The sequence below is a fragment of the Marmota marmota genome, unplaced genomic scaffold (genome assembly GCF_001458135.2).
Source record: "Marmota marmota marmota unplaced genomic scaffold, marMar, whole genome shotgun sequence".
NCBI lineage: Eukaryota > Metazoa > Chordata > Mammalia > Rodentia > Sciuridae > Marmota > Marmota marmota.
In genome coordinates this window covers 6,113,336-6,126,640 of record NW_025999869.1, presented here as the reverse complement: position 1 = coordinate 6,126,640, position 13,305 = coordinate 6,113,336, and the positions used below count along the sequence as shown (strand labels likewise).

General features: G+C 54.1%; 1 protein-coding gene across 1 annotated transcript in view; it reads right to left on the bottom strand.

Moving 5' to 3' along the window:
* Slit3 (slit guidance ligand 3) overlaps positions 1 to 13,305 on the bottom strand; it is a 563,280-nt gene that overhangs the window by 66,189 nt on the left and 483,786 nt on the right. The window contains exons 16-17 of the mRNA XM_048814838.1: positions 7,290 to 7,440; positions 5,961 to 6,035 (exon numbers count right to left, since the gene is read on the bottom strand). Coding sequence (XP_048670795.1) covers positions 5,961 to 6,035; positions 7,290 to 7,440 — 226 coding nt within the window. The remainder of the gene's footprint in view (positions 1 to 5,960; positions 6,036 to 7,289; positions 7,441 to 13,305) is intronic.

The following is a 13,305-nucleotide window of genomic DNA, read 5'->3' as shown; positions in this document are numbered from 1 at the left end:
CCTCACACCCACACCCTGCCACAGAAGAGGTAGAATGGCAGGCCACGACACAGGCCTCCTAGACTCCACCTGACAGGGGAGGAGGGGTCTCCAAAGACCATCCAAATGTCCAGCCCTGAAGGCACCCCTGGCCAGTGGATGGAGGAGCCAGCTGAGGGAAGGGTCTAGCCTCCCAGAACACAGCCGAGCCCTGCACAGAAAAATCTTCTGCAAGCAGGAGACTCCTTGGCTGCAGAGAGCCTGCCTGCTTGCCAAGCTGCTGAGGTCCCTGGAGCACGCCAGGTGGCCTGGTTATGACTGTGACTGAGGCCTGGAGGGGAGGGCTCTGCTTCAGGTTACAGGGAGGGTACCCCAGAAGGGGCCACAGGACCACCCCAACTCCCTCTCCAGCTCACAGAGCTCTGCGCTGACCAGCAGCAACCCCAGTGGGTGGAGCCTCCCTTAGGGACTGAACCTGGAGCTCGTGGTGGAGCCAGGGTCTCCAGGGCTCCCTGCAAATCTCCCTCCCTTTCCCTGAGAACCAAGCGGGCCACTAGAGAGCCACGATGTGGAGCCTGTGGGCTGGAGTGGAGGGGACAGTCCTTCTTTGGAAGCATGTGCTCCTTGTCTTGACCTTGGTCTCCTCCCCTTTCTGTCCTGCCCAGAGCACAGGAGGCCACACCCCCAGGCCCTTCCCCAGATCTGGGAGTGGGCGTGGGTTGTTCCCTGGGGTCTCCGTGGCTTTTCTTATCAATCCTGGTCACCCTGCCCCAGGCTGACCCAGGAATGGAGGTAATGTGTTGGGGAGACTGCAAATTACCCCCAAATTGGATGTAGGAGGAGAGATGAAGGTTCTCCCGGCAGCCATAACTCACCACAGGCTGCAGGAGAGGTTGGCTCCAGGGAGCCCCGAGCTGCGTGGGGATTAAAGTACAAGGGCCAAGCAATGAAGATGAGTTAGGGCAGCTCTGAAGTGGGAGGCTTCCCATTTCCTGACATCTGTTTCTTTAAACGAGCAAAATTAACATCACATTACTGTAAGGTTTGTGAATTGCATTTCCTTGGGCTGGGAGAATGAAAAACAGAAGGGAGGCAGAGAGGGGTGGATGGAATTTTCCTGAAGGGCCAGCGCTGCTCTCTCCATCCATCAAAGCCCTCCTCACTGCTGCAGGCTGCAGAGAGGCGGGGTGGGGAGCACAGCCTGGGTGGACACTCCAGGAACAGCTGAGGGCTTCTGGGGTTTGTAGAGCTCTGATATTCCCACAGCAGGCATTCCCCAAGGGGCTCCCCCACAGGAAACCCCACCATGCAAATCCAGGGCCACCAGCGGCCTCTCCTCTCTGCAGCCCCCATGAAGGAAAACTGCTGCCTTGGGCCTTTGCCTGAGGAAGACGGGCACTTACACCCAAGGGCTCAGCCTTGTCCACTCACCCTGGGGACAGGGACGATGTAGAGGGGTCTCCCCCAGTCACACAGAGGTCTTGGAGCCGGTGGATTCGTCGGGCTGCTTGCCCGGGCCCAATGAGGCAAGGCCTGGCTGCTCCAGGTTTCAGTCTCTTTAGGGTTGCGGCCAGCCCATTAGTTCTGACTATGGGACGGGTTGAAAGCCTGGTCCCAGTTAGAAATGCCATGGGAAAGTTAAGTGGAACTTTCTGGAAAAGGTGAAAGCTGAGTCATGATGGAGCACGTGCTCCGTCTTGCTGTCAGGATGGGGAGGTCCTGTTCACCCTCTAGGGCCCCTTCCCTCCCTCTGAGGTGGAAATTCTCTTGCAGTTAGGATGGCAAGCCCAAGTATTCTCAGGGTCCAGGTAGTGACTTAATGCTGACTGGGAGCAGGCCAGGAAGGGTGAAGGGATCAGGAGGCACACGCCCCAGCTAAGGGGGCAGCTGCTTCTCAGTTCAACTCAACTGGACCCCCTTGGGGATGTGGATGTTCCAGAAGGTGCCAGAAATCCATACTTTCTGGTTTCTGTAAAGACTCCTGGTTTTTAAAGGTGAGCATGTTATGCTAATACGTTTTAAATACCAAGATCACATTTATTAACTTTATATTATAGTTTGTCCAGAAGTTATTGTAAGTTGTGTGTCTTTGAAATATGTGCCAGTCACTCTGGTGTTCTGAAATGTTGCATTTCTCTAGAAATAATAGCTCTCATGCACTAATGCAAAATAACACAAACCAGGAAAAGAAAAAAGTGAGCAGCAAATTCTTCCACCACGGGCTGATCCCCTGGTGCGCCCCTGACTCTGGCTGGAGGACCACCGGTTTTCAGCCTCTGGTTGAGCTTCTCCTTCAGCATTAGAGTTGACCTGGAAGTCTACCTAAGAGAGGTCTCAGTGGCTCTCTGCATGTGACGTCGTCCTCCTTCCCTCCCTTCTTCCTTCCCAGTGCTGGGGGTGACACCCCGGGCCTCATCACGCTGGGTGAGCGCTTGACCACTGCTCTGCGTCCCCAGCCATGGTCTTGCTGAAATGCTGCATTGAGGATCCTGTGCCATATCCCAGTCAGAGGTGCTCCCGTCTGCGTCCCTGAGTATAGGCAATGCCCAAGGGGACCCCACGAGGAGGGCTCAGCCCCACTCTCCCACCTGGCGGGTAGGGCCAGAGGTTCAGAAAGCCATGGAGTCCTACCACCTGGCTCCGTGCTCACGATCCCTTGCCTGAGTGCCCTAAAAGGCAGAGTCAAGAAAGGTGACTGGAGGACCCTGGCCCCAGAGTCCTCGAGTAAACTTGGCACGCCCAGGCCTGGCTAGCTTTGGCTACACGGCTGGGCAGACATGGGGAGGGACCCGCCACCTCCAAGGAGGGGCCCAGCTGGGGATGTGTCTGGGGACACAAGGATCTTTGGTTGTTGTTGTCGTCTGTGGTGGCAGCTGGAGCTGGTGGCCTTTGGGATCAGCCTTGCCCCTTGGGTCACTGGTTGGTTGGCTGATCCTCACGTATATACATGGCTTTGTGCCACACCAAGACACACACTCGGCTACTGCCTTCCATGGGACACGGGCTCCCTGCTAACCTGCTCTGTCACCACTTCTGGCTCCTGGCTCTGCCACTCGCCTTTTGACCTTGGACAAGTTACTTACTACTCTGCTTCAGCTTCTTCACTTGTGAAATGAAGTGATATCAAAGTTTTTCTCCGGAGAGTTAAAGGAGGTAATGTCAGTAGCATCTAGCACTGAGTAAAGCACCTGAGAAGAGCCACTGCCACCTGTCATTATTGCTATCATCATGACTCTGTCCAGCCGTGCTCCATATGTGTCCCACTTTCCAGGCTCCTGAAAGTGTCTGAGTTCTGGTTTTAGTTTTTAAATTAATTATTTTTATTTTAATTTTTAAATCTGTGCATCATACCTGTACCTAGCAGTGGGATTTTTGTACGCACTTGTAATATCGGTACATGTAACAATATGACGATGGACCTCGGTCAGTCTCGCTCCCCAGCTCCTCCCTGTTAAAATGTCTGATCAGCCAGGCTGCTGCTCCTCCACCTCCTGCACCTCTCTCTGAGCCGCACACCCAGCCCCGTATTCACTTCTGATCCCCATCATAACTTGCAAGTAAGGTGAATTTATTTCTATTATACAAATGCTAATAAAACTAAGGCCTACAAAGGCCAAGGACAGTCCCCTGGTCACACAGCTGGAGAAGGTCCAAGCTGAGGCCACAGGGAAAATAGGTCTGCCTGCAGGTTCTCCCCATCATCTAGACACTCTTCAGAAGTGGGGACACTTGGCAGGCCTGACCTTCATTCCAGTGTGGCAAATAAGGGGATGAGCCTTGCCCCTTTGGATGAGAGCTGGGCCTACATTTATCACAGCCCCCACTCCTCCCTTTTGCTGCTGGGTCGCTGAGGCTGAGGTCAGCAGTCCCTCATATGTTTGTGCGAGTGTCTCCCAAAGTCGGCTCTCTATGCTTTGTCCCTAGCATCTGTCTGCAGGGAGGCACAAAGAAGGGGAGTCACACCTGAACCGGGAGAATGTGTGTTTCTCTGCAAAAGTGAAGGCTGTCTGCTCCTGTTCGCCAGGCCCTGGGCTGTCCTGACTCTCCTAGCACCAAATCCATAGGTGGGTAAGCTTCTGCCTCAAGGTCAAAACAAGCACGCATCCCTGGTATGAACTGGGAAGGACATCTCCTGGCAGGTGATGGGTGCTATTTGGCTGGGTCCCCGAGGTCCGTGGAGTGCTGGACCACAGTGACAGCTCAGAGTGCTCTGCATTGCCCACAGGTACAGACCAGTCCCTGGGGCTGTGGCCAGGGTGGTACTGTGGGCAGGGAGAGGAGGGGCCAGAGCAGCACCAATGAGATGTGATGCTGCCCAGGGCCTAGGAGGGGTCTGTCCTCCCTGTCCACAGGGTGCTGATGGGTGGGGTGCAGAGAACAGAAAAACAATAAGGAGTCAGAGCCAATTCCCATTATGAATGGCAGTCACATTCTGCAAAGTCACCAGGTCCCCTGAATTAGCAAACACAGAGCTGTGGCTCCCGGGGAAACACAGGGTCAGGTCCTAGGAGGACTTGCCCACAGCATTTCATCAACTCATCAATAGGAGACTTGCTTCATGAGTGTTTCTGCTTAAAGACACCTTATTTAATATGTTATTGATTCATTAACATTGAACTTGCAGCCCGCAGCAACGTGACTCCTGCCTGAACGGAAGACGTTCCCCAACACACACATTTCCTCCCCAGGCCCAGCACAGGCTTCTCAGGCTGAGCACAGACTTGCAAATTATGTGGCCCTGAATAAACCACAAAGGGACACTTGTTTACAACACGAGGGCTGAACACAGCTGGCGCACCAGCTTTCGACATCAGCCAGCGGGGAATGTGTGTAGGGTGACTGAGTTCTCCCCTGCAGTGGACTCCGTGCATGGCCAAGAGTGGCCTTGAAAGCAGGAACAGTCTCGATTGTGGAGCTACATAAATTCTAGCCAGCAGGTGGGTTTGCAAATATGTACTCTGAATAATGAGGACGGACTGTGTTTCCCTTGCTTTGGAAACAGACCCAAATTCTGGGGCCAAGGGAGATGGAATAGGGGGTGGGGGAAAAGGGTGTCAAAGAGAAGACAGCCTTGGAATCAGACAGCAGAGACCATCTCTGTGCTGGCTTCCTCTGCTGGGACACCCAGGAAGGGAGGAGGAGGGAAGGAAGCCCAAACTCACACTAGTGTGACTGTAGGTGGATCCAAATTTAAGTACCAGTTCTGATACGTGTTTGATGTATGGTCTTAAGAGAAGTCACTGAATCTCTCTGAACCGCAGTTCCATGACCTATATGAAGGGGACTGTGAAGCCAGTACAAGATGGGTGAGTAAGGACCAAATGACCAATGCATGTCCGACAGGGCACACGGCCCTGGGTCAGAACAGGTACCCTAATAGCATGGCAGTGTTATTTTTGTTACCTTTGTGACTTGGTCCCACTTGGGCAGGGAGAGGGTTATGACAGAGGACAGCCCGGGAGCAGAGAAGAAATAAAACCTGTCCTCTGACTGAGCCCAGGCTCTGGTCAGATCCAGGGACCCCCAGACTAAAAGCCAGTGTGAGCACAGCTGACAGCCTTCCCACCATGTGCCTGGGGATGGAGACACCTCGACTCCACCTACCAGCCGGCCGCGAGCTGTCCACTTGTCAGAATGGCGAGTGGCTGTGCCGGGATGCCACACTCCATTGCTGGTCCTCACCCGGGGCCCAGCTCTTGGGGTAGTGGATGTGGGGTGGGGTAGGGCTGAGCAGAGGGGCAGTGGGGTCAGGGATGCTGTGGGTACACGCTTATCACAGCATGTGACCATGAGACACAGCCACATTTCATTTTGGCAGTGTCTGTCTGTCCTGTAGCCCAGCACAGGCCAGGGCCGGGGTCAGCAGGAGGCTGGGAGGGGCTGCAGCAGGCGAGGGACCCCAGTGCCCTGGCTTCTGCTCTGTCTGAACAAGACCCTGGTCAGGGAGTGTGGTGGCTGCCGGGCTCCTGAAGTTCACTTACATTTTCCGCAGGTTCGGCAACTTCTTGAAGACGCCTGTGGCCTCTAGAACAGATATCTCGTTGTCATTCAGTCGCCTGCAGGGAAGCAAGAAGGCGAGAGGGTGGGTCAGCTGGGGTGAGGCGCCTCCTTCACGCCCTCTGCTTGGCTCCCTGCATGGCTTTGACTGAGAGGCCACGACCTCGCATTCAGCTAGGGCCCCCAGAGCCATGGGACTCGGCAACCGGGCAGCCGCAGAGTGCGGTAGGAGAGGGAGCATACTCCTCTTCCCCTGCAGGAAACCCCTTCAACCTGGATGGAGAGGCCTTCTGGAGTATTCTCATGGGCATCCACGAGAAAATTCAATTGCCAAGTGTCTGCCTTCATTTTGTGGGAACCTTCATTTTGTGGGTACCTTCATTTTGTGGGAACCTTCATTTTGTGGGTACCAGTGGCAACCTAGAACACACTGGGAGGCTTTTACAGCACCTTGCCAAGCTGCTCAGCTCCTTCCTGAGCACTGTGAATGCGAGCAGCCCTGAGGCTCCATGCCCAACATTCCTACTGGCACAGGGAGAGTGGTGAGCAGCTAGGCTGGACCTTCCACGTCCTGTGGGGATTCCAGAGCTCAAAGAGAATGACATGATCCCAGCCCTGCCTTCACTTATTTACCCAGGGCCTGCTCTGGGCAAGGACTCAAGATGAAACTCTGTGCTCCTCTCCTTCTTACTCTTCCCAGCGGATGCCCTCGTTCTAGAGCTAGGAAATGGCCTCAGACACGAGAAGCAGCTGGCCGATTTCAGGAAGACTGCAGGGAGCAGGTGTCAGGCTCAGGTCCCTCGGCCCCATGGGCTGCACTTCTGCCTTACTAAGGTATGAATTTGAGCTCTTCCTTTTTTGGGATAAACCAATATAGCCCTTCAGTAGCATGGCAAACAGGAAGGTCAGCTATATCTAATCATTCTAGTAGTTTTCTTGCTTTATTACAGTTTTTAATTTAATCCCAATCTTTCTGGTGGCACTATAAGCTCCCCAGGGCCAGCAGAGGCTGTCTGCCTGCTCTGGTCACTGAAGATGGACCTGGGCATCATAGATGAGACCAGCACGGGGCCTGGCTTCCCCTGAGTGCTCAGGATGCATTTATAGAATGAATAAACGGATCTTCCTGATTAAGAGCGAGCTGTCCGTGCATGGCCAGGTGTCTGCCTTGGCTTGTTATGCTGAGGATGCCCAAGGAGTGGCCCTGCAACTAAGCCAGAGGGGGCCACCTCCAGGAGACCCCCCCTGGGCTGGTGGGGGGTGACTGGGGTGCAAGGGGAGGGGAGGATGTTCACACGCAGGGTGGGACTTACAGGTCGGTGGCATATTCGGGGATGTGGCTCGGGATGCGGGCCAGCTTCTGGTTGGAGCAGTCCACAATGGTGCCCTCACAGCGGCACTTCTCGGGGCACACGAGGTCCATGAAGCACTCGCTGCTCAACCGGCTGCGGTAGTCCTCGGAGCCTGGGCGGGGCCAAAGAGGGGCGTCAGCGTCATGGGTTCCCTCGCAGAGGGCCTGAGGCTGTCCATAGTGGGGGAGGGGAGACAAACCAGCCCCATGAATTGAGGTGCGTGTGGGGGGTCACACGACATACACGGCATCACCGTCATTGGTGGGCACCGCAGGGCGCCCTGCCCTGTCCCTGCCACTTTTCCTGTGATCTTTGTCACTCATCTCTTTCATCCTTAGGGAAACCAGGCTCAAGATCCGGGGCTCTTATGCTTTTGTGGGCCAGGGACCTGTTTGAGAAGCTGAAGAAAGTCATGGACCTTCTGCTCAGAGAAATACCGCAGGCTGCATGGGTAGAGAATCCAGCCTCCAGTTTGAGGGAGGCTCCCTGTTCCATGAAGCCTACCACCCACAGAAGCTCTAACTGTTCCTCATGACCCAAGCAGAAGAGATTTTGCTAGGGCTTCTGTGGGGCTCCCTCAGGGCTGGGAATAAGGCAAAGGAAGAAGTGCAAACTCAGTTGTCTTTTGGGGCTTGACAGTAATGAAATGAACAGAGGAAGACAAACCTGTGGTCCTAAGTGACCACTGACATAGGGCCTCAGTTACTGGCAAGACAGTATTGAGGGTTGGGCAGGTGGGGGTTTGGAGCCCACGACTCTCATGATTGGGAATTTGGCTCTGAGTTGCCCAATGTTTCTTTTCCTTTTTATTTATTTATTTTTTTTTCCTCAAGAGAAACCAGGTATTTAAAAAACATTGGTATTGAATTCAAGTTTGAAACACTGTGAACATAAGCAGAACACATTTGAGGGTCGGCTCTGACCTCTGTCTTAGAGACTAAGTCCTATTTAACTATAGTGCAAGGGCAGTTCCCATGAGTTAAAAGTTGGAGCTAAGATTTATTTTTTCAAAATTGCATTTCTCTCAAGGTCATACAGCAATGGCAAGGAGACTGACAGTCTGATGTCTCTGAGAGGTGCCCTGGGGAGCAGCCGGCAGACCTCAGTGAGCACATGAATTATGCTGGCGGTAATGGGGGTCTCCTGTTCTCCTATCAGACGGGAGTTCCTTGCTGGCCAGGTCTTTTCATTCTCTCACTCCACATGCTGCATTAGCACCAAGCTAGGAAAACAGGGACTTGGTCCACATGGGCCCATGCATGTGGGATGCCTCCAGCACCCGAGTGTCCCATGTGCATTTCTGAAGCGTCTCAGAGTATGGACGTGGCTTGTTGGCAGAGCCAGCTGAGCGATACCTTGGTGATCTTATCTGTGACCTTATGGGGCGCTAGTAGTCTGCAGGTTTCAGCAGCAGAGGGCATCAGCTTGGCCAGGCTTTGCTGTGAATTAGCCTGAGCCTCTCCACAGGTGAAGTGCAATCAAATAGCTGCTCCTACCTCACCCGGGTTGGTATGAGGCTGAGAGCAGGATCCAGGAAGTGGAGCCTCTCTGGGAGAGGCAGGTGGAGTGTGGGTGCTTGTGGTTCTATTTCTGCTCCCTTCTCTGCCACCTGGCATGTCAGAGGCCACTGACGTCAGGGGGCCGATGTACGAGCTGCTACTTGGCCAGAGCCAGGCAGTCTCCTCTGAGCTTGGGTGATCCCATGGAAGCCCTGCAATACCCCGAGTTTCCATTTTATAGATGAGGAGACTGAGGCCTACAGGGTACTATGTGCATCACCACAGAAGTGCTTTTAGACCAGAGCTTCATCCTGTGCCTCTGGGAACGACACACAGTCAGACGTGGTGGTGGGGGTGACATGTGGGATTCTGCTCCGGTGGGCTACAGTCAGGCAGAAGGCAGGTGTCTCCCTCCCTCGGGGTTCCCTCCCTTCCTACTACCTCCCTGTGGTAATTGCTGATGGGGGATGAACCTGGTGGTCTCTGCTCTGAAGTGGACTATCTACCCCAAAGCAGGGAGCCAGAAACCTGGCTGTGTCCTCCTTTCTCCCTCTGCTTTCTCCCCATCCCCACTTCATCCAGCTTCCTATCCCCAGGCTCATGTGAACGGAACGGAGGCCCGTGTCCTTGTGACTTAGATGGCTTCCTGGCCCAGTGTATAATGCACATCTCCTGCCCGTGGCTTGCTGACATCGTCCCACTGAACCCCGACACCTGGGCAGGCCGCCGGGTTGGGTGAGTTCCATTTGTGAACCCTGCCGAGGCCCACAGGGTACTTCCCACTCTTGTGCCCTGCTGGTGGGTCCACGTGGCAATGGTGTGCAGGGGCGAGTTGCACGTGTGCATCTGTTTTCCCTTTGCAATGTGTCTACAACGGGATCCTTGCAGAGCCGAGGACCCCGCCTGCCGATCACAGGCAGAAAGACAGTTGGGGACACGGTTTGCTCTTCAACACAAAGAGCCTGAAGACGTGGCTGGCTGGGGACAGCCGCCTGTTAAGTGCATTTTCGTTTTAATCAAGGTGAGAGCGGCCATGGTTAGCGGGAATCGCTCTCAGTGGTACAGTTAGATTATAATGGCGGACCTCTATGGTGGAGCCGCTGACCCATCTTAATGAAATGATTTTGCAATTAGATTCGATGGACTAATGTGCTCTTTCTAGCATTTCTCCCCCTGCTGTTTTTGTTATTGCCCTGGTTTGCAATAATGAGGGGGGTCGGAGAGTGATATTTCACGGGAGCCAGAAATGTTCATAACGGCGTATGTACATAACCGAAAAAGTGGGTTCCCCAGTTTCAGCCAGCCCGAAATGCCACCTCCATCACTTCATATTTCATTACTGAAACTACCCAGGGCTTCTCGGAGCCATTTGTTATGCCTAATGCTCATAACTACCCAAAAGTATTTTTAACTTTTCCAGAGCTTTAAAAGTCAATTTCAATCTCAATGCATATTTTTCACTGCCAGAAATACTTAGTAGGAGGGAACCAGTCGAATCAGGCAGCTGCTTCTCTCTTTGGGGCGGTTCAGACAGGAGAGATCTCGGAGGACTCGGAGAAGGGCCATAAAACTCAACCCTGGCTGAGGTGCGCCCTGGGAGTGCTGACGTCATCTGGCATTGTCCTGCTCCTGCCCCTGCAGCCCTCCTCCCCTTTTGTGAGCAGCTCAAGACGATGACACTGGTAGTGGTCACAGAGAAGCTTTAATAGACAAGGTGGGGGTGAAGGTAGACATCCACAGCACGAGACTTTACTAGGAATCCGGCCTCTGGCCCCCTCCTGGGAGGGACGCATGTGACATGTGAGGGGCCTGGGACTGGGCAGCAAGAGCTCCTATTCTTTGGATAGATTGGCTGGGCTGATTAGGGGCCAGTACCAGTCCCAGGTGGATTGGAAGTCACCAGGACATCATTATCTGATCAGCAGGGATCTGCCAACTGCTGTGGCCAGGGCTTTCCTCTGTCCCCAGTAGCCCTCTGATCAGTGGAATGAGGAAAAGGAGGAAAAGGGCAGAAAGAGGAACTGGGGGAGCGTGACGGCCTTTTCAGTAGCTTGGAGAGGAAGTGATATGGACAGGAGGCTGCAAGTGTGAGTGGGTCAGAGGAGCGTTGGCAGGCACACAGACGTCCACGCACAGGCAGGGCCAGGACCTGACCCCAGGGGCCGGAAAATGCTACCTGGGTTAGCAGGAGTTTGGCCAGCAGTTGTGCAGTGAGGTGTCCTAAGCTGTCCCCACTGGATCTAGTATGAGTGCATCCAGGGCTGGAAGCAGAGAAGCTCACGGTCATGAGCTTGGTGGTAGGGCACAGTATGGATCCACCACCCAAGCCTGGCTCCTGGCATGGTGGGGCAGTGGCAGGGAACTCAGAATTGTCGCTCCATAAGGGAGGAAAGGTGTCCCAGGCTTGAGAGATCCTGGCATGTTCCTGCTGGAGAGGCTGAGCCATTTAATTCCTCCTTACTCAAGTTACTGCTGATAACAGATGTAAGCTTGGAAGGGAACATCTGAGAAAACTTTCAGCTCCCTATGGATTCAAGCCAGGGATTGAAATGTTTTCTAATTCAAGGTAACAGGGATGTGCTCAGCCAGGAAGGCTGAGGGTAGAAGGGGCAGAGCTCAGCCAGATGGAGGCAGTTTTTAGTGATGGGGCCAGATGATAGCCAGCCTCTCTGAGCCTCAACAGCCTTACTTGTACAATGGGACTCGGTGATGTAAAACATCACCAGGCCTGGCCTACTGCAAGCACCCAGTATGTGTTAAAAAATTCAGAGAGTCGAGTAGGATGCCCCATTAGTCATCAATGGTAGGAACCGGCCCTGCAGGGCAACCGGAGGGAGATAGGATGAGAGTCCTAGACTTTGATGGGAGCCCAGCGCCCAGCTCCTGAGTCTAAGCCAGGGTGTGGGTCCCACCTTAGTTCTCTCTCATGGGATGCAACAGAGACTAGGAACCAACAACACTATCTTGTTTACACTGGGTCAAGGATGTATCAGGAAGATCCCTCTTTAGGGTCAGAGTCAGCAGGTGTCTGCACAGCCCACTTGGCCCTGAGTGAGCATCAGACGAGGAGCCCAGCATATCTGCATGAACTGTGCTTGAAGTTCAAGGAAACAGATAGGACTTGAGGTCTAATGGGGATCAGGGCCAAAGTGTTCATGAGGAGCAGGAGTCAAGTTCAGAAGGAGCCATGGTGAAGTTCAAGGTCTCAGACTCATGCCAGCTTCACCCATTCACAAGCTCACACTCATCTCACATGAAGAGGATTCCAACGGAGGTGGTAAGGGTCATGGGCAGGATGGACTCCCCTTTGGGTTAGCTGCTGCATGGGGGAAATGACCTTGGGCTGGGATTCTCCCATGAGCCACAGCTCAAACCTAGCTATTACCCATGGCTGGCATCCACACTAGATTTGGGGGATGGTGCCTCCATTTGGGGTAGAGATATGGCTGCAGGTTGTGGGTTGGCCCCATGTGCTTCTCCAAACCCATTTCACCCTGCATCTGAATCCTCAGAGACTTCCACCCTCCTCCCTTTTGAGTCAAGATGGGGAGAGGGGTCTGGCAGGTGGGCTGTGGTGTCCAGAGCAGAGGAGGAGTGTCCGGCGGCGGTGGTGGCGGGCCATGCTGCAGGAGAGCGCGGTGCTTTCCGCGGTGCTTGACAGAACCATGTTCCGTTTCCATCGTTCCACCACATGGTTAGATCAAGCACAAAGGAAAGCCCCACGGCCACTGGTCAGAGTCAAGGTCAGGAAGCAGCATCAGAGAGAGGACAGGAGCGCTCAGAGGAAGCAGCGTGGAGAAGCGGAAGCCGGAGCAGGCCCCCACTGCGCGTGATTAGTACCAGGAGCGGAGTTCCACTGGAACGCTTCTGAAGGCCCTGCTGCCCTGTGCCCCGCCCCAGGGGACACATAGCAGGAAGGAGGACAACAGGTGGGAAGCCATCAGACACCTTCTCAGAGGCATCAGGGCAGAAGGAACCCCTCCCCAGGGGGTGGAGAACATCCAGACAGCTGTGTCACATCGTGGGCCTGAGCGGAGCATCTGACCTCCATTCTGCACCTCACCATTGGATAAGAATCAACTTAGCAAAGCATCTTCTGAGAGCTTTGCCACACAGGGCCAATCCCAAGGGCTGAGTGGTGCCATCCGCTGTCCACTATCCCTTAAATAGAGAGACATCCACAGTTCCTGGGGGTCTAGCAAAGCGGATGCTATTCTGCAGGAAAAAGCCCCTGTGACATTCCATTACTCAGGGGTCTCCTCAACATCCTCAGGGTCCCCAGAAGCCCTTGGCTGACAGCTGTGCATTCCATACCACTGGGGGTTTGGTGGAGGAGGTATGGGTATCAAAGGAGACACATCTTCCTACCCAGAGAGATGGGAAGCCAATGGGGCCTTGAGTTTGGCACCAAGAAAACTACAATCACCATGGTCTGAGGCACCAACTGTCACAGAGATAGTGGCAGGTGAATGGAGAGT